Below are 21,568 nucleotides of genomic sequence, written 5' to 3'. Positions count from 1 at the left end.
ATACATCTACCAGTTTGGCCCCATGCATGTGAGATTTAAAGTTTACTATTGTTTCTTGAATGAAAGGTAGGCCATGTAACTATTGCATTGTTTTTCTTTTTCTTTCTGTAAAAGGGAAGAAGCTCAGATTGGACCCTCTCCTTGTTCCCATGTGTCACAGTCATGGTGCCCTGGTCATAACTTCACAAGACCTTTCACTTCGATTTAACATGTACAGGTAAACACGTAAAGCAATGTGGCAGATTGACTGATTGTTTAATGGAGGGTTTAAAAGATGATGATTGGTGCTGGTAACAGTAGATTAGTTACTCTGGGATTATTGGCATTGTCTGTTCTGGACAATTATAAGATGGAAGAAAAGGTAGATAGTGAAAGAATTTGAATCGCTTTAGAAAGCCTTTGCAGAATGGAATATCGTAGCATGACTCGTCCATTGTTTGAGTGCTACTGCCTTCCTCTACCTTGTTCCGCCAACTCTTAATGCCCCTCTCTTTTTCTGTTCCTATGGGGACAGGAAGAAAAAGCTGCATGAGAAAAACCTGACCAGAAAAATATTTAGTGATTTGATGAGTATTGCACATTCAACAAAATATTTTAAAATACTATAATTGTGCCAGTAGGAAAACAGTTGCATACCTGGAATTGTGTTGTCTAGCACAAATCCAAAGAATCCTCCAATGAACATATGCGTAGTAAAGAGAACAACAATCACCTGATCCAGTTCTTGTGATCCTGTGAGGTTAAGTAAGAAATCATCCAGTAAATCTACTATGAACACAGGCCCCATTTGCACAGTATAATGTACCAGTTCATTTAGGAGCTAATTGATGCTTGCTTTCATAGCTTCCTTCCCAAAAGTAGATTAGGGAAGTTGCTTAAAGTGTAATTAAAGCTTAAACAAAACCTGAGCTGAAAACGGGTGAGAAACTGTCTAACTCCACATTTCAGAGAGTTTTAGAGCTTTGCACATGCTTTCAGCAACTCATTTCACACGTATATAATGTACTGAGAAGCAAATCATGGAATTTGCTTTACAGCACCTTTAAGGTTTTGTCACAATCCTGGCATTGTTATAGTACATCAAGGAACAACCACATCAATCTGTATGAGACTCATTGCAGAATAAGCTACACCCCTCATCTACCCAATCCCCAACCCCGTCACAACGGTCAGGAGTTCAAGCAACAGTTAAGCTTTTTAATTCCCATGAGTTGTACTTTGTATGTTTAACTGGATTCAGGATGACGATCACTTTGTTTATCAATGCTACAGACAGGCTACTTTGTTGTAGGAGAAGCACAACCTAAGAAATCAGGGGACGTGGAGGGATTGGGTCAAAGGTGAGAAGCACAGGGCTGAAGATAGGGCAAGGCTTGTTAAAGATAGACGGGGGGCACTTGAGCCAAGCCGAGTCTTACAGCCACATTAGAGCCAGTGACAATGAGACGAGCCAAGAGGATTGGAGAAGTAAGCAGCCTAGACCTAAGGAAGCCAGACAAGTCTTCATCTCCTGGTAACCTCTCCTCTACCCCGTAAGATTACACCTTCTCTTGGATAGTGTCCATATCACATGACTTATCAAGCAGGATCAGGCTGGGAGAGGTTTATGCAATGTTTTACATTTTTGGATCCTTAGTTTTTTTTTGCAGCTATAGTTATGACTGGTGGAATAATGAGCCATGGATAAATTGATGACCTAATTATTCAACGAAGCATTCAACCTGTTTAACTAAGAAGGAAACAATGAGAATTAGTGCAATTGCTTAGACTTTGGGAGTATTAAAGAAGGCTCTTTTCGACCTCCTAATTGGATATAGAGTGTGTGTGTGCGTGTGTGTACGCACATCTGTGCATGTGCTTGCGTCTGGGTAGAATATATTTCCGCATGTGACAATCACCTGTGTCAATTATGCCTGGGTTGGAGTGAAACCAGGTTGGAAGGACGAGACCACTGAATGTTGAGAAGCCCAAAATGAGCAGGTTCCTTGAGGAGTTGAGATCCACATACTGCGAGAGGTCAGAGAGGAACAGATGATAGAGATGTCAGTCAGGGTGAGCTTCCTCATTCAGCAACTATATGACAATACTTGTAGTGGACAACAATACAGGAATACAAAGGAATCGTCATACACCAACAGTATGGGTTTTGTAACTTATACTATCAAACCCTAATACCATGTAATTATACATTTACATTTACATTTAGTCATTTAGCAGACGCTCTTATCCAGAGCGACTTACAGTAAATACAGGGACATTCCCCCGAGGCAAGCAGGGTGAAGTGCCTTGCCCAAGGACACAACGTCAGTTGGCATGACCGGGAATCGAACTGGCAACCTTCGGATTACTAGCCCGATTCCCTCACCGCTCAGCCACCTGACTCCCTACATGTGGGCCTTATTATGTAAGGCCCACAAAGTGCAGTTACATAGTAAATAATGTGCATAGCACAATGCACACAATTTGCATTACTTTACATACATTTGAGAAAATATAAATCATGTGCCAAAACAGCATACTTTTCTTATTGGTGGCACATTAACTAAGGGACCTTGCTATTAGCCTATGTGGTAAAAGGACACAAAAAAGCTCTTATGGAGAGCAAAAAAACATGGGAATCTAATTTTTTTGTTCTGTGTTCTTAAGACTGAGGTGATAATGCTTCAGTTCAGTGGTTGACAGCCTTTCTCAATTGAGGCTTATGTACTATACTGTGACTCATGTTTGCAACACCTTACAAAGAATACATCACCAACACACTTTAAGCCCTAAAGCATTTCTCTTTGAAAATTCATCTGTGAACCATATTTGGCTCTCAATTGCTCTGGGACCGTATGGAATACATAATAGGCCAAATGATAGCCACTCATCAATGGTCTGTTGAAGCAGAAAGATTAATAGTTTGAAGGTCGGGTCCAAAGACAATATCAAATGGCTGCCACATTTGTCTGAACATAAACCAGAACCCATAGGGATCCATTGGAAATCGGGTGTCTTGATTGCTAGACCATGACATTGGTTAACTTTGAACTTGTAATAGAAATATATGGCTGAGCACAAGGTAAACTGTCAGTTTAGTTTTGTTACCTGAAGGTTGGATATTCCAACAGCTGCAATCATTCCAAACATTACTAGGAACATGCCTCCTATGACTGGGTCTGGGATGGTGATGAAAACAGAGCCAAACTTTCCAAAGAGCCCCAAGAAGATCATCAAGAGTCCTGCTGTTTGGAGTACCAGTCTACTGCCAACCTGCCAGGGTCAAAGTAGAAACACAAGGACACTTTATCTATAACATTTGGGTGAAGGTTTTATCTTGAGTTGGACTTTTGGGGCTGTAAAACATGACTGTAAACAGTGTTAGTAGGACCAGGTTAGGAGCACTGAGGAGGTCGAAGATCAGCTTGAGAACAGCTCTGATGCTAAATGTTTCGTTAATTGCATCTCGTTTTTGAAAGTAAGTCAGGGAAACTACTAGGGTAACAAGTGAACATTTTATACAATGCGTACTTTGGTAATCCCCAGTGCTGCGATATTCTGGCTGTAGGAGGTAGTACCATTTCCACTACCCCAGAGTGCAGCCAGGATGCAGCCAATGCCCTCCACAGCAATGCCCCGGTTGATGGCATGGGTGGGTGGTGGAGGAGCCCCTGACAGACGAGCACAGGCATAGTAGTCCCCAATGGACTCCATAGTGGAGGCCAACACGCCCGCCATCATGCCCAACACTGATGACACACTCACAGTGGGCACTCCCCACTGGCCTGGGGAAACACAATTATACACAGTATACATTTTTGTTTTATACTGACAGACACACATTCAGCAAATTGCACATCCCCAAAACTGTTGGTATGGTCCAACCTGTGACTGACTATTTAGGACAGGTACAAAATTCCCATAGTGAACTTATGCTTTCCGAGGAAAGAATTTAAGGTTGCCAACATCTTTGTAAGAAATAAGGTCAATTTTTCTTTCACAATTTCCTGCACTGTTTATAATCCAACCAAGGATCTGTTGACAGAGTAATGTTTAGTTTTTTCTCTGCAAAACATTATTATGTTGGAAAGGATACCACGGCATGTGAACTTTGTTAACTTGTTGTTTGGCTCAGAAAAGATAAAAGGAATACCTCCACAAATGAATGACATTCTGAAAAAAGCAGCTGATTGATTGCTGCCCACAGATTGTGGCTATGATGATTACAAAGCATTAGCCAACCAGGTGCTGAGTGGGCTTTTTAAAGCCAAAAACATCCTATCTGAAATACTGACATGAGACAAGAATATCAATAATGGCAATAACAATTACACAACAATTATCCTGATACATGCTTTGTGTTCGCTGAAATTTTTATATTATTGCACTGGCCTGTTTACACTAGCCTGGCTCTGCCCTCCTACGTACTTCCGCTCAATTTAGATTTTGCTTCTGTACTAGGTCTGGGAATTTGGCACATAATATAACATAAGTCGGTTTTCTCAAATCAATTTTTTTGCAGGGCCAATCAGCTTTGTAATTGCTTTGTAATTGTAGTTCAGTAATGGCAGCGGAGAAAGATGCAAGCGAAGCCATTCATTCGGTCAGTTGTGGCAACGCTGCCGAATATCCAAAAGTTAAATCCGGAGCAAGAACAATCTTTGCTAAGTTTTGTTGGTGGCCATGATGTTGTGGTCTTCCTCCCCACGTGGTTCTGGAAAAGTTAGATTTTCCGGCACCTAGCTCCGTTACAGTGGTGGTGAAGGAGTTGGCTAAGGCGAACGCTAGCAATTGGTTATGGCAGATGAGTGGCTCTGGGCAGATCCAATAGTTTCAACAGAGTACCCGCCTTCAAGGAAGTTAACACTTGTCAATGGAGCGATCCCAGACCCTCTGCACAAATTAAATGTACTAAGGTCTGGTTAGGACCAGGCTATGTTTACACATCCAATCAACTTTATTTATATAGCACATAAAAAAAAACACAGGGGAAACCAAAGTGCTTTACATTGAGACATAAAATAAATAAATATATTCATCCAACCAAGTTTGAAATTAAACAAAAGTAACTGTCAGTGCAAATGACTACTAGGGTTGTGTTCTGTCTTTCACCTGGATATGGAAATTGAAACCAGGGAGCCGTGGACACGGCCTCCAGGTTAATGTTGGTTCTGGCTGTGTAGCCGTACTCGTCCGGCTTAGATGGCAAGGCGTCAAAGACAGTCAGCAAGAAACAGATCAACCAAGCTCCACACATCCCAAACAAAGCCTGTGAGGGAGATATCAAGAAGTACATGTGACAATCATTTTTTTTAGAACATGCTCATTTAATTGTATTATGCGTAGGACTTCTGGGAACCTCACCTCCCGTGGCTAAGAAAATCCTATGGAGGTTATTTGTTGAATCCTAGCACATGCTTATTTGGCTCCTACTCCCTCCCCCACACTAACATGAAACTTCAACAAAGGGCTTTGGCTCTTGGGAATAAAACAGTCTGATTCTGATACTTCTGTAGCTGCCAGGTCTTTCCCTGAACCTCTTTGTGCCTCTGCTGGCAATACTCCATTTTCTGGACAAGACAGAAAATGTTCTCAACATGTGGAAGTGTAACACTGCGGTGGAAGTAAACAAGACCACCTCCTCCCTAATTTGTTTAATATGTGAAGAACTGGTCGTCAGTTAATCCCATCTTCTTTCCATACAAAAACTCGCAAGACAGTCCCAACTTCTGTAAAAAATTGTCCCCACCCTACATCAAAATATGTTTACGGTTGTCTCTACCTTACACTATCTACCTTTCTTCCCCATTTCTCTCCCTCACATTTCTTGTATCTCTTTACTGTATCCGTCCCCATGAACAGATGTTTTTACTATCCACCTCTATCTCTAAATGTTCCGAGAAGCAACAAAATACATTATTCCGTGGAGATCCTTAGGTTCTCTTTTTTCACAATCGTGAGACACAATGAAATGTCTATGGAACCGATTTAATTTGATTTCATACGGCTTCTAGCCACCTTCAGCCTGTATATCTCTAAACAATACTTTGAACAATTTGTAACAGATGTCCAGCAATCAATCTCTAATGCTCATATGAAAAGTATTAGATTGAAAGTATTAGCTGAACTTTTTCCATGCAACAGTACTCACTGAGAAGAGCTTGAAGAGAGGGTATTGAAAAACCTTCCATTTCTTGTCCTGGTATGTAATCAAAGGTACGTTGACTTTGCTCAGGTACTGGGAGAATAGCAAGATGAGACACACCGTCCTGTAGGTTTTCAATAAAAACTACATAAAACACTCATACACTGTTTATTAATGTTGCAGTACTAGCCCGTTTTAGTTGGTTTTGTTTTGGGATCCTCAAATAAACCCCATCTTAAAGTGAATTAGCTCAAGTAGAAACATGTTTCTGATATATCAACACAGCACCAACCTTTACTCAAGGTTTTAAGAGAATTTACATTTACATTTAGTCATTTAGCAGACGCTCTTATACAGAGCGACTTACAGTAAGTACAGGGACATTTCCCCCGAAGCAAGTAGGGTGAAGTGCCTTGCCCAAGGACACAACGTCATTTGGCACGGTCGGGAATCGAACTAGCAACCTTCAGATTACTAGCCCGACTCCCTCACCGCTCAGCCATCTGACTCCCTGAGAATTATATTAAGTATGTGGCAACAGGAATCAGAATGCACATCAAACATAAGTGTTCAGCTGGGTTTTCAGGGTGACGTGTGAAAATGAATGGAAAATTCTGCATATTAGACCTCCCCCTTAAATAACCACAGATGTTCCATGTTAAATATAACTTTTGTGAAGGGTTTTAAAACAAAGTAGAACTATGTCAGAGTTAGTCAATGAAAACAAGGAAGCAGATGTTCTGACACTTGTGTTTGTATTGTTGTGACAAACCTTAAAATCGGTCTAAGTGGAGTTTTCTTTAATAGTAAGAAACACCTGGTAGGTGTGATCACAGGTCCTACCTTCTGGCTTCCAGAAACATGTAACTTTAACAATGACATCTACATTCTCACAGAATCAATCATCTGTTTTTGTAGAGCTCCAGTGTTTGACAGGGGGAATGCTAGAGGGCGTACGCTATGGGCTAAGAGGACGCATTAATAAAGTAGGTACACAGTGTACACAGTATTGTTCTTGATGAACAAATGAACAGATGAACAGGCCAAAAACACAAATGCTGTTAAAAGAACATCATGTTTGAAGTAAAGGATAAAAAACGTTGAGGACTGACTGTTAAGAAAAGTCTGGAGCCAATTCCATCTTCCAAAGCTTCACAAAAAGCAATTAAATCCAGCCTTCCTTTAGTAAAGCTCTTAAAATCTGACTTCCCTTCTTTGAAAGCTATCAAAATGTCTACATTTCCACCTTCTGATCTGAGCCATTTATAATAGTAGATCAGACACTGGATCAAGGAAGAGAAGGAAGGATGCAACAACTGGTTGTTTTTGCTGTGCTTTCCATCAGATTACAATGGGCAAGCCCGCTGTATAATTTAAATGTATTGTTACACTGTGACCAGTCTTTTCAGAGTAGCCTAAATGTAATTATTATGTTAGGTTGTAAGACCTGCTGTATGGCAGTGGCGGAAAAATTCACAGTAAGATACTAGTGCTCACTCCATACTAAACTACATCTGCTTCATTGGACATTTGAAAACAGTTGAATATTTACAGTACGATAGGAACACTTTTATCAGTGAAGTTTACTTTCATGTTATTCATGTACAATTGAAAGGGTATGGGAGGAACAAGGCAGTATCTTAAAATGGGTAATGAATTCAAACACATCTTTAACTTAAGGCTATTGCAAAGGGACTTAAGACATGATTTTAACTTGACCCTAAAATACTTGAGACTTGACTTGAACTTACAAAAATGACTTGTGAACTCTGTTAAACTCACAATGCTGCTATTCCCCAGTGTGCTCCAGACTTCTTTCCAGCTTCTATGAAGAGTGAGAGGCCAATGAGGTTGATGGTGGGGGCTATGGCCAGTGGGCCAATAAACTTAAGCACCAAGCCCACCATACCCGACAAGCCCAGAACTAGCTGGAGCAGGGAAGACACCAGGATAGCTCCTTGAATCTGTATCAGAAAGGTTTAGTGGGTCTATCATCAGCTATAACCATTACTATAACCACTACTTTGCATAGTTGCGGTAAAACTGTTTACAAAAACACCCTGTCCACCTTTCAATACAGGTATAAAGAACTGATATGTGTGCCAAATGTTGTGTTTTCACAACATAGAGTAATAAAACAACTGTCTTAAAACAACGAAATAAGAAAATGGGGTTAAACATACCTCACGCATCCGGGACTTCCAAACCTCATCAGGGTCCCCCTGCAGGAAGTCGGTAGCATTTTGGAGCTCCATGGACACTGATGGGGCCCCTGGGGCAGGACACTTCCATTTAGGCAGAGCAAGGATCGCCAGAGTGGGGGTGATTAAACTAAAGGTGCCCCCTTGGAGGATTGGAAGCCTGTAAAAAAAAAAAAAAAACCTCAACACTTTTTTTTATCTGATCCACAAAAATCTAGTAATCTTTAGATTCCTACAATCTTATAAATATACAGCCCCTAGACATTATCCAATTTCTACACTTTATTTCATTAACTTGACTGAATAGCTCAAACAATGCAACTGCATAGCAACAGTTTCCTAAAACCTTAGTGGAGATCTACAATAAATGTGTGTATTGCCAATAATTTATGACTGGGGTGTGAGATACCATGGATTTGTCCAGAGTGATATACTGACTCATCAATGACTAAACAAACTAATCCTGCACCTGGTTTCACTACTGTAACTCATGTGGGGCTTTTGACTGGAAGCATTTTAAGCTGTGGTAGGCCCTAACTCTGTGCTTGCAATATGTTGGGGTTTTATCTTAAAACTGTCTGACGCCAGGGCTGGACTGGGACAAAAAAAATTGCCCTGGCATTTTTGCTCAGACCGGCCCACCACAATCCGTCGGACACCACTGGAGCCTTTTATGAGATGTGATTGGGCCAGCCCAGAGTCAGTATGGCAAACGAACCAATCGGCTGCTGTCCCTGTTTTATGGGCCAGTCGTTGGCCAATTTTAAGTTTATATATAAAAAATATATATATATTAAATATCATATCGGCCCCAAGTGCGTCGGCCCACCGGGTATTTGCCTGGTATGCCAGATTACGAGTCCAGGCCTGTCTGACGCCATCACTTTGAAAGGTGAACACACGGCTCGTCTAAATCCATAAACAGGAATCATATCTCCTCCGGGAGGATTAGTGAGGAGGATGCTGGTAGGTGTGTTTGGGTTCAGATGTGAGCATGATTACACACTTGTCCGTCCGTGCCTGTCTGTATGTGTGTGTGTTTGAGTACTGCAATTGTACATGGTACTGTACACAATATCTTAGGTATACATCTGCACATCGACATCCTGATTTTCTATATTTTTTATCAGGTATTTAACCTTTTTTTTGTAAATGCTTTTCTGTTTGGAAAGACAAAAGGACTACCTGGTTCCAACTGTTGTCTGGAGCAGTGTACACAACCCAGACACAAAGAAGATGGTGGAGATCAACTTGCTCTTGGCTGCATTATTGTCTCCGATGCAGAGAGGCTCCGCCAGGATAAGAGGAATTGCGATGATGCCACCAAATGCCAATATGTAATGCTGCAGAGACAGGGGTGTGGGTGAAACCAACAACATGTCAATAAAACCATACATGCCTGCTAGGATCACCTGACTCTCTAGTCACCTGACTCCCATGCCACTTTAAACAAGACCAGTCCACCGTTCCATAGGATACTAGGGTCAATCCTTAGTACAATCTGAAAATCTATCTTTTTTTGTGTAATTCACTGTAACAGAAGTTCACTGTACAATTCACTGTACTTTGAAGTACCCTACATTACACTTTACATAAATCACTAGATTAACTATTGAACAACCCGATGATAATGACTTTTTACTTGTCTAAGTGGCACTAGAGGATAAACTGTTAATATTGGTCCCACATGCTGGGCTGACTGGTGAGTGCGAACAGTTGATCCCTGAGTCTGGTTGTAGTCCTGTGCTAGGAATGGGTCTGGGTCGGATTTGACAAGGAAAGATGTTACATGTTCCAGCTGTCAACTGAGAGTATGCAAATAAATATGGACCATTGTCTTTGGATGAGAGAGAGGCCAGGTTTGAGGCTCCAAACTTTTAAAGACTTCTAGGCTGAAAGATGAACAAAATTCAAGACAGATGTTGGCAGTCCACTGTGGATTTATGGCTGTATTTTTCAAAACTACAACTCCCCTAAATCAATGGATAACAGCCTGAGCTGGGGTCAGGGCAGTAACATAGGATGTTGTGAGGATACCTAAGGTACCCAGAATAGCTTCAGTCCGCTGGATACCCATTTCTTTGCATATTTGGCTACATATCGTCAGTTTGCCAGATTTGATCCCAAGTGTACGACAGCTGACAAGTATTCAAGTCACTCATGTGAGTGACTGGTTGGCTCATTACCTCTAAACCAAAATTCTACAGTGCATTCATTCATTGCAAGGCTCTCCCGAGATGACTTGGGTAGTGACGTCACTTCTAATGACATGTTTTGACAGTAATGTGATACAGGAAATAAGTTTATAGTTTAACCGCAAAACCCCTGGTGTTACCATCTAGCCATACTGTGGTCTCTGTATGTATGTAATTTGTTTTATCAAATAAGATCAATCATACAATAAATCTATTCCTCTGACTGGAATACTCAATCAATGCTGTTATTGGTTTAGAGGGCGGTGAGGCACTCTTCCTTCTCTCCTAAACTAGGGCCATGCATTGTTTGAAATGTCGCCTACATTTTCTCCTAATGTGACTAAAAACTGAGTTAGTGCTCAGTCATTGAGGTCGAATGTCAAAACAGGTCAAAGAAATTAAGCTAATGGAAAAGAATAAAATAGAAAACACACACAAGGGGCACAATGTGTTTGGTCCTTACTTGGAAACCGAGTAGGATGCAGAGGTACCAGGGAGGCTTGTCGTTAAGGGAGTAGACCAGATCCAAGCCTTTTATCTTGGAGCCAAGTTCTTCTTCCTTGCTCTCTTTATGTGGCCCATCAATGTCAATCCTGTCTGCTCCTCTGTTGCTGTCGGAAGCCTGCAAAGAGCAGCAGTACACTTCTGTTACATGTATAGCTAATTGTACCTGTGTACCGAAGGACTATGATAGATTGTGTTGAAGACAATAATGTGATAAAATGGTTGAAGTCTGTCTGTTATTGCTATATGAGAGGGCTTTACTTTGTCACAAATAACAGAAAGAAAAAAACTACAAAAAAAACGATTTCCTGGCAACACATACATATAAATCAGTCTCAGAATGTACCATTACATATTTTGGAGGACTTATGATTTCACAGTGAGTTTATTGCTTAATGTGTAGCAATTCTGACCATTACATAGTTGTTACCTAGTTCAAAATGTCTAAGAATTCTTTTTTTTTACTGCAATAACTAGGTGTTGGTTTCATTCATAACACAAGAAAAGTATGTAAGAAACAAACTTTGCCTCAGGAGAGAAGTTCTGAAATGTGACAGTACTTCTACTTTCAATGGAATCCTGGTTCTTAACTTGCAATTGTCAAGTCTAATATATGTTAATACTGGTAGACATAAGCCTGCCATCATCATCCATACCTACAAGCAAAACAGTGTCATTAAATGGACTCCAAGTTGTTTTTCTAACAGTTTCTAGAACTGGTCACGTTTAGCTGATTACAGGGGAAAATAATTGCGTCTAAATGCTACCAATATTGGTACAAATGAAAAAAAAAAAAAAAAAAATAGACCTTGAGAATTGACTTGCACTGCCACCATGCAGCAAGAAGATCCTGGTTTTGATTCCCACCTATCGGTGCTCGGGTGGGATATCTCCCTGGCCTTAATGTGTGGAGTTTGCATGTTTTCCCTATGCTCACATGGGTTCCCTCCGCAAAGAACCCCAATATAAAAAACATGCAGAACAGATTGCTCTCCAGGTCAGGACATGGGTGAGCGCCTAGACTTGGCCCCCAGGTGCTGTTGATGTGGCTGCTCACTGTTCCTGGCTGCCCAGGGAGGAAGAACAGCAGGGTGGAGAGACTAATGGTGGACGCTTAATCACCACTATTCATTCCACGTAAATTTAAACTCTCAGCACTTACTTGTAAGCATCCTTAACATTATCCTCATAAGTTTAAGACAGCAGTACAAAACTGTGTCAATTCTTGTTCAGGAGTAATTTGATGAAGTTAAATGATCACATTGTATATGTATGTATATATTTATATAAAAGATTGTACTGTTGGAAAACATTCTGGCAAAAAGAGGAACGTAGATTCAGGAATGAACAGGTAATCAGATCAAGTAAATTATTTCATGTCTGGCTACAGTTAGTCAACTCATTTGCTGCCATCTTCTGGCTTTGTATCTACATAGCATGAATTATGGTAACCAACACACCAGCCTTGTAACAGACATAGGGCCTAGTATAAATACTCTAAAAAGTGCTATTCTGCCCACTCTTCTAAGGAGTTATCTATTGACAACACTAATGAAAGCCAGTGCACTTCTGCCAAACCAGTGTAGGCATTTCACCTGACTTTCCAGATGGTTTGTTACACATAACCGGATAAAGTATGTCTCTGTTAAGACAGCTGTTGTTTTGTGTTTATCTGTTCATGTTCTTTTGTCCAAAACAAAACCTCAGCACAGCTGTGTACACTATAGGGCCCCATCCAATAAAACCTGACATTATGTCAGAAACCATACTTATCCAGAAGATTCAAAGAAAACTGAAAATGAGCCGAGCAGTACAGCTCTCATACTGACAGGACTGTGAACAGTCATCTGTCAGTTGCATGACCTCAAAATCAAGTAACTTTTCTTGTCTAATTTCTGTTAATGTAGTCGAGTTAATTTCACTCATTTACATTTACCTTTTATTCGTCTTGCTGACACCTTATTCCAAAGCGACATATAACTAAAAAGTGCATACACAAAGTACAGCAGAAAATCAAGGATCATTAGTACATACTCTGAAAAATGTTCAGAAGTTAGTCAAGAAATGGTCTGTATTTTACCAAGCGCAGTGCATAATTACATCACAGCTATCAGTCCTATGCAAATGTTGGTGCAGTCTCTTACAAGACAGTGGAACAGCAGGATATCAAATACAATATGCAGGGAAAGGACAAAAATGCACAAGATGTTATGTGCTGCAATCAATCGATACAATAACTTCCATTCAGCTACCCAGTCTACTGTAGGCCATGGTGCAGGAAAATAACATTCCAGAGTGGGTTACATACAGCTCTAATTTCAGAGGCGATTAGCTGTTTTCTTCGAGCGTAGAAGTAAAAGGGGAAAATACCTCAAGGGTCCATTGATACACAAACTACCATAACCAGAAATAAAAAATTAACACCAGGCAGTATACCCAGGATTAAAAGTCAACACACTAACCACCGACAGAGATCTGCCATTTTGCAAGTCCAACCAAATAAATAAAATACAAAAACCACATCATTTTAAGTTGGGGCAAAGCAGTATTAGTCAGCAGTCTTGTTTTCATGTAACAGGATGACACTTACCCCAAAGGCAAGGTTGACCGTGCCTTGTTCTCTGAGTCCTATCTCTACCTTTGGATCTGAAGGGAGATGCATGATGGTGTATGTAGATGTGGAGATGGTTTCGGACAGCCAGTGTCTCCTGGGGACCTCTTCACTAACACACACACTTACTACAGAAGTTAGATTCACGGTGGGGGGATGACAGGGTGAGAAAGGGAGGGAGAAGTGTAGCGGGGGTTATGTTGTCAGGGAAACAAGAGCTTACTCAGTGATAGCTAACAGTTGTTTACTAAGCTCTCTCCAACCTTTCAAAAAAGAGTTCCGCTTTTATCACCTGACTTACCATCATGTGTCTGCTGTTACAATAAGGTATGAATAAGCTGCCTTTGCTGACGGTGTAATACATTAACTTTACAGTGACATACTGTTGTTTCTCTTAAACAAGAGTCATAGTCAACTTAAATTAAACGTAAATTTTGGAAGAGGTTCCATTACTTATGTGAAAATGATTAACCATAAATTTGTCTCCATCTCTGATGTTTTGGAACAGATGATCCTTCCTCATCTATATTTGGGCATCGTGCTTCGCAACTTCAATCACTTTTTGAAATCTATTCTAGAAATAAGGTATCTTGACCTGCAGACCTCACTGTAGCATTCAGTGTATGCCTTTAGAATTTCTCTTCAAGTTTGTATTCTTCAGGTTCTCATTGGTCTAAAAACACACTTTCCCACATGTTCCTGTAACGCATGATCAAGAATCAGATACAGTTTAAGACACATGACAAAGGTTTTTTTAAACATTAACTTTAGTATGTTCCACATACCAAATGTGAACCCGGTTAATTATAAGCAGGACGTGAAATCAATTTACGAGATGTCTCCATAGATGGGGACTTGCCATGAGAGCAGTGGTCATTGACAAACAGCACTTTAGAGAATTGGAGAGCAGAGATGTCATGTTTTACGTAGCTTAGTGTTGGAAAATGGACATTACATATAGAGGATCATCAAGTTCACATGTTGTGGCTTCTCAGATGTACATAGATAATGTGCAACTAAGCATTGGGAAAACATTTCATGACGAAATAATTAAAGTATTGAACTGAATTGGCCTATTGTGTGCATTGGATCCACTCAAGATAAAAGTATAACAGTATACAGGATAAATAAATATAATACAGCACCCAATAGTGAGGAATATTAAATTTGTAAAATATGTACCTCATATTTTAACAAAACAATCACTGTACACTTTAGTTCTTACAAATGAAACATATTCAACAAAATGTCTGTCATAGATGTAACTCTTACATCTATGATAAAAGCCAGGAACATGTGGAACCAGTTTCAAAAGATGTGGACGGAGCCAAGAAGGAGCCAACTGAAATGCCCTTTTGGTTTGTTTTTCTATTTACTTTATATGTTGCAGACGAATGTGGATATCTGTTTGCCAAACATTGTGTGGAAGTTCCTACTTTAGTATCAGGCAATAGCATCTCCTGGATAAGGATTGGCAAAAGCAGTGAATTCAGACTGCAGATCTGTGACGATACATTTGTTCAATTTGTACTGTGTTTAAACTGCCACATAATGAAATATCTTCAAGCTGTGTTTGAACAGCTATTTGATGGTACTTCAGAATGATCTAACAGGCCACATATCCTCCTAATAGTTATATGTTGCATTTAGTCATTAACTTTTTCCAGTTCAACATACAAACGTATTCATTTATTGTGCCTTTAAGTTTCACTTATGTTTAGTAATATGCACGGTTTTGAGATGGCGAACTCTGAACCTACAAACATCTAACTTCAGAGTGCAACAGTATTTGCAGTCATGGTGTGAGAAGTTGAGGTAAAATTACTCCATGCAAAATGTCTGTTTTGCATAAAGAATGCGTAGAAAAAAAACTGCCTTCGGGCCATGTATTGTTCACCTTACACATTTAATGTGGCATCATATTTACAATGTTTATGCAATAAGGCTGATGGGTCAGTCAATGCACATTTATGCAGTTCCCACAAACTCCGGTGACCACCAATTTTGATTGATTAAAAGTTTCAATCATAAATTAGTCACTTTAGTTATCTTCATTAACATGCAAGATTCATCAATAAGATTAGTGCTATTAAATATGAATGTTTGTATTCATATATATAAAAAAAAAGAATATTAATGGCAACAATAACATAAAAAAAAAAAAAAAACATAAGCAATGTTATACCGTAGCATTGGTGAAAGTGTCATCTTTATGTAAACAAGATATTGAATTTAAATTTACATTAACTACCATACCCTTTCCAAAGTGTATGAAGAGGCATGTGTCTAGATCACAGCCTGGGTTGATTTAAGAGTCAATCTGAATGTCCTGAAGCCTCTTAAAGCCATGTCCATTTATCTTTCCAAGAGCTATGAACAAGTCCTTCCTTGTGATGTCATACTCCTTCACAGTCCCCTCCACATTCACAACCACAGGCCTGGTGTTAAGAAAGGTCTCTCCATCTGGCCACCTCAGCCCCAGGTGGTGACGATGAAGCTATTGGACAAGAAAACACACAAGCCATCAACAAGAAACTTCCGGTGGAAAGGAAAGTCAAGATGTTCCTTCAAGGGCAAAAGTTCGCATCTCAGGTATTTGCATACCTGAGATTATTGTTCAACATTTAGCATACCTTCACCAGAGTGCCATTGTTACAGTGCCAGACGATGCCCTCCACTCCACCTTCCGGGCTGTCCTGGAACCAGGAACAGAGCTGCTGGTAGTCCACAGGGGGAGGGTTCCGGAAGCGCAGGCTTCCATGTGCCACCAACACGTGGACAGGTTGCTTTTTACTTCCCATCCCTATTATAAACGGTTGCAAAAATGTCAGCACCAAACACAGCCATTACCAACAACGATAAACCTGAAATCACACTTTCTGCTCCCGCATCCTGTATTTCTTGTTTGGACACGTGAGCATATACACCTCATCGTGTAATAAACATAAGTCCACGAAGCAAGAATACCTTAATAACAATAATTAATATAAGAACTCTGGGTAACACTTTTGAATAATGGTCCGTTGTTAACGAGTAGCTATGCAGGAAGTAATAGGTAGTACTACATTAACACCGAATTTGTTATTCACTTTGAAATAATGGTCCACATCAGTAGTTCCTGCGGGATGACAAGGTAACGTTTGAGTAATTAGTGAGGAGTTAACATGTTTTTCACAAGTAATATAATAAGTCATTTAGGGAGTCAGATGGCTGAGCGGTGAGGGAGTTGGGCTAGTAATCAGAAGGTTGCCAGTTCGATTCCCAGCCGTGCCAAATGACGTTGTGTCCTTGAGCAAGGCACTTCACCCTACTTGCCTCAGGGGAATGTCCCTGTACTTACTGTAAGTCGCTCTGGATAAGAGCGTCTGCTAAATGACTAAATGTAAATTTAATTTTATATTTGACACATACTGTACAAGCATACATTTCTGTGAGGCACTAGTAATATTATAACAAACATTGTAATCTGGAAGATGTGGTTTTGCGCTTATTGCAAAATAAATGCAGCCAATGTCTTCATTAAGGATGAAAATTGTTTTTGACAAGAGAACATCAATGTGTATATTCATATCCTAAAGAGAAGTCCTCCTCAGGCGGCTACTGTAACATAAAGGTAGGTCTTTGGAGTCTGAGACATATTGAACTGACACTCGATAGATATCATAATAGTTAACTAATCCAATCATGAGTGTGTCGGCATCACTTCCTAATTATTTAAAATTGTAAACAATTTATCATTATTTGTATTATTCTATGTTCAAGTTTGAAATAAACAGAGAACCCCATCGCCCAACGCCCATCCTTCGGTAAGAGTAGTAGTCACAATCTCAACCTGTAGCTAACGTATTTGGGGGGATTAATATTCATAAACTGGTTTCCACAAAGAACCCATTTGAGGCACAAGATTTTGAAATGTTATGACCATGTAAAGAGTAAAAAAAACCACAATTGTTCATTTTTAGACATGTTACTTTAGTTATTAGTAATTAATTGGTTATTCTTTCTTAATTGGTCATAGTTCACAAGTAGTTCTCAATGAGGATATATTTATTTAGTAATAATCAAATACCTACCAAGGAACTACCTTTGTACTAAATTAGCTATTACTTACTGCTTAGTTAATCTTGGTTCCATATTAGGTAATATTATTAAGTTCAGTGTTAATTTAGTACTACCTATAACTTCCTACATAGCTACTCGTTAACAACGGACCATTATTCTAAAGTGTTACCGAACTCTGTTTACATTAAACAATGTTGGCTGTAACTCAACAATTATTCTCAAATAAAACCGAAAGAGGAAAACTAAATCAAAACAGACGAACAGATTACAAAGATTTTACAGCAATGAGAGCTGTATGATGTCTCGTTCAAGTACATGAACAACAGGGTTTCCCCTACCATTATATTAGGGGGGCGCCCCGCCCCCCCAATGGCACCCCCAGCCCCCCCTGGAAGGTCAAGTTAATTAACCCTTGTGCTGCCTTCGAGTCACATGACCCAAAGGTTCATAACGAACCATCGTTGTATTTACCCAATTTTACCCAATACAAAAACAAATACAAATTATTTTCTTTTAACCTTCGCAATGTGGGGGGTCTGAGACAGCCCTACGGTTAAAAGAAAATGCTTCACTTTGTTTTTGTATGTGGTAAAGTTGTCACAATACGACGGTGGGTCACAATGACTGATGGGTCAGAATGACCCGAAGATAACACAAGGGTTAAAAAATATAAAATAAAAAATATATTTTTTTATTTTTTGTTTTTATATAGCGCCCGATCACAAAATAAGTAATTTAAGGTTACCTTTCCTATAAAACAGGTCTATAGCTTGCTCTTTTAACTAAATGGCCTTATGTTATTTATCTTATTTACACAAAGGCATGTAATTTCTGTCTACATGGTCGGGCGACCATGTCTCTACATGGTCTACAAGGTTACATACATATGTGTTGTATGTGGTCAATATCAGTGTGTATAAGTAAATAGTGGGACCCATTGTGCTGCTTTTATAATCACCATATGGATTCCCGTTGACATTCGTTCCAATGAGCTCCAGGGTTTGTTCTAGAAGATCTACAAGAGGGACCATGGTGATCTCCAGCAGATCTTCATCCTCAGCACTGACCCTGAGAACAAGAGCCACCCCAGCACCATGGTCCACCACAGAGGAGTGCCAGCAGTACTGTTTGTTGTCTTTCTCCACTGGAACCCAACCTAACACAAAATTGATACCATTATGTCTTCTGTAGGATACATGCATTGACAATCAGACAAATGGATAGTTATATGATTGGATCATTGTAACCAAGCTCTTCACCTGGAATGTGTCCATGTTCATCAGGTACTGGTTGGCCATCTAGGTGTTGGACTTTGTGTGCAGGGATCCAAGCTTCTGGCAATGTCTTGAAATCTTTCTCTACGTTCCAGGTAAAGCCTGATGTACGAAGGGGTTTCATATCAATTACGTTGAGTTTTATTATGATATTGACATCATATTAAAAACAACATCTATTACCTTTATAAAAACAAAGGATGGTAGATAATGATGCTATACCTAAAACAAGTTAATTCTAAATTTGTCCAGAAACTTGTTCAGAAAAAGAAAAAAAATCCCCTTTCTCTCCATTGGTTAACCAATAGAAATCACAGGCTGTTCCAACTTGCGTGAATTTCATCACGGCAACTCATAATGTGACTCAGTAGTAGGGTGTTGTGGAATTTCAGACGCAGCACGCTATTTTCATGGATACGCGAGGTAAGCGTTTAGGCTCTTACAGCAATATACGGTTCTGTCAAGTAGCCGTTTTAACGTCTGCAGACCTGGAGGGCACAGATGCTACCAGGGTCTAGATGTGTCACTCAGAGTAACAATGATTTCAACAGGGTTGTATACACCTCCTTGTAGAGATGTTTCAACAAAAAGGGCCTCAAAGTCTTTAGTCATTCTTACACATTGTCATCTTAAACTGTTAAAAGCCCAATAACTCACTGTTCTTCAGATGCAATCAAATGGTTTCCTTGGTGTCGTAACATAATCTCATCAGTGACCACAATGGTCAGTCATGTGTAGACAGAATCAAAGTGCAAAATGGTGACGAAATTGATCTGTCCTCAGAGCAATATTTCAGACAGAGACAATTGTACTGGGCATGCTCCTGATGAGACAGTGTACTGGGCATGCTCCTGATGAGACAGTGTACTGGGCATGCTCCTGATGAGACAGTGTACTGGGCATGCTCCTGATGAGACAGTGTACTGGGCATGCTCCTGATGAGACAGTGTACTGGGCATGCTCCTGATGAGACAGTGTACTGGGCATGCTCCTGATGAGACAGTGTACTGGGCATGCTCCTGATGAGACAGTGTACTGGGCATGCTCCTGATGAGACAGTGTACTGGGCATGCTCCTGATGAGACAGTGTACTGGGCATGCTCCTGATGAGACAGTGTACTGGGCATGCTCCTGATGAGACAGTGTACTGGGCATGCTCCTGATGAGACAGTGTACTGGGCATGCTCCTGATGAGACTGTGAATAGCCTCCTGGTATCTCCTCAATGCTGTTGAGACTGAGCAGGGAGACACAGCAAACCTTCTTGTGACGACACGTTTGAGTGTGACCTCCTAGAGGATCTGGACTACCTGTGCAACCTGAATGGGCTGTTGGTACTGCCTCATGCTACCAGTCAGTGGTGACAAGGACACTAGCAAAATGCAAAGCTGGAGGAGAATCAGTCAGGAAGGATAAGGAGAGAGCTTGCGGCCACCACACACAAAACCACTTCCCTTTTTGGGGATTGTCTTACTGTTGCCTCTCCAGTGCACCTGTTTCATTCGCACCAAAAGTTGTGACATTGATTCACAATTGCTTATGCTTCCTAACTGGACAGATTAACATCCCAGAAGTTTTATTGACTTGTTATATTGTGATTACTTTTTTTTACCTTAAAAACAATTTTTGGGGGTGTATATCACACACAGTGCAGATACCTTTGCAGGTTTTGTGGGAATGATGATATTGTTTTAACCTCTTATCTGCTTGCTTGTTAGGCTTCCTATCTAGACGAGCCCAAAGGTGGGGTTGGCCTAGAAAAAAACGAATAGACATTATCATTACATATTCTAGAAGCAACATGAGGAACACAACATAAAACTTTATTGCTATGCAAGCTTTTAAACTATACTACAATCATGTAAATTATGTCTCACCCTTATAAACAGTAACATAGCAGCAGGTGCCATCCAGCTTTTCTGTGGCAAGTGCACATTCAACATTCGATTCAAGTGCAACTGGATTCACAGTTTTGGTTGCTAAAACTCGAAATTGCTGTAGAATAAGAACACTTATAATCATAAATACAGATGATGGGGGGAATCTGACAGAATCATAAACTCGGCGACTGCTGTGAACTCATGAGTGGGAAATCAACGGACATTTTGCTAGATAACTTCCAGAAAGACAAATAGGCCTCAGTCAATAATTATGCAGTTTGTGGCGAGCCAGCTTGGAAGTACTAGTAAACGTTCAAAAGCAGAGATTTCTGTTTCTGAACCAATTTATGTGCCACAGACAGCAAGAATGCAGACAGCGACCGCATCCCCCGTTAATTCAGATTCAGGGTTTAGAAAAATTGCAAACCAAAACAACGTTCTAACCTAACTATATGAGAACAGCGTATTCAGTTCCAAAGGATCAACTAATTGGCTATCTTAAAACGTTTAAAGCCTCCAACCAACCTGACTCTCGCGTTTTATGGATGGTTCTTCTTTAACCTCCGTCATTAAAACGCATGGTATTTTTTGCTGAACAGCACCAAGACGCCTCATTATTGCAGCCAGGTAGCTGTTGGCAAATGTTGATTTAAAAAAACACAGCTAACGAGTTCGTAGCTTAAAGAAAAACGCAGTAGCCAAGATATGTTTCGTTGAG

At 40.2% G+C, this 21,568-nt stretch overlaps 2 protein-coding genes across 2 annotated transcripts; both read right to left on the bottom strand.

Annotated features, from left to right (window-relative positions):
- Positions 1–305: 305 nt before the first annotated feature.
- Positions 306–13,686, bottom strand: si:dkey-106n21.1 (solute carrier family 23 member 2). Its single transcript, XM_067234801.1, has 12 exons — positions 13,615–13,686; positions 10,984–11,142; positions 9,511–9,668; positions 8,308–8,485; positions 7,907–8,088; positions 6,131–6,248; positions 5,092–5,248; positions 3,511–3,764; positions 3,088–3,252; positions 1,899–2,007; positions 637–732; positions 306–502 (listed from the first exon to the last, which is right to left on the bottom strand). Exons 1-12 carry the CDS (start codon positions 13,684–13,686, stop codon positions 306–308), a joined length of 1,845 nt encoding a protein of 614 aa, XP_067090902.1.
- A 1,258-nt stretch (positions 13,687–14,944) lies between these two features.
- rlig1 (RNA 5'-phosphate and 3'-OH ligase 1) lies at positions 14,945–21,560 on the bottom strand. Its single transcript, XM_067234857.1, has 7 exons — positions 21,376–21,560; positions 20,848–20,965; positions 20,629–20,724; positions 18,957–19,073; positions 18,656–18,853; positions 16,269–16,438; positions 14,945–16,132 (listed from the first exon to the last, which is right to left on the bottom strand). Exons 1-7 carry the CDS (start codon positions 21,463–21,465, stop codon positions 15,944–15,946), a joined length of 978 nt encoding a protein of 325 aa, XP_067090958.1. The 5' UTR covers positions 21,466–21,560; the 3' UTR covers positions 14,945–15,943.
- Between the last annotated feature and the right edge of the window lie 8 nt (positions 21,561–21,568).

The sequence above is a fragment of the Osmerus mordax genome, chromosome 4 (assembly GCF_038355195.1).
Source record: "Osmerus mordax isolate fOsmMor3 chromosome 4, fOsmMor3.pri, whole genome shotgun sequence".
Classification (NCBI taxonomy): domain Eukaryota; kingdom Metazoa; phylum Chordata; class Actinopteri; order Osmeriformes; family Osmeridae; genus Osmerus; species Osmerus mordax.
This window is presented reverse-complemented; position numbering and strand designations above follow the sequence as displayed.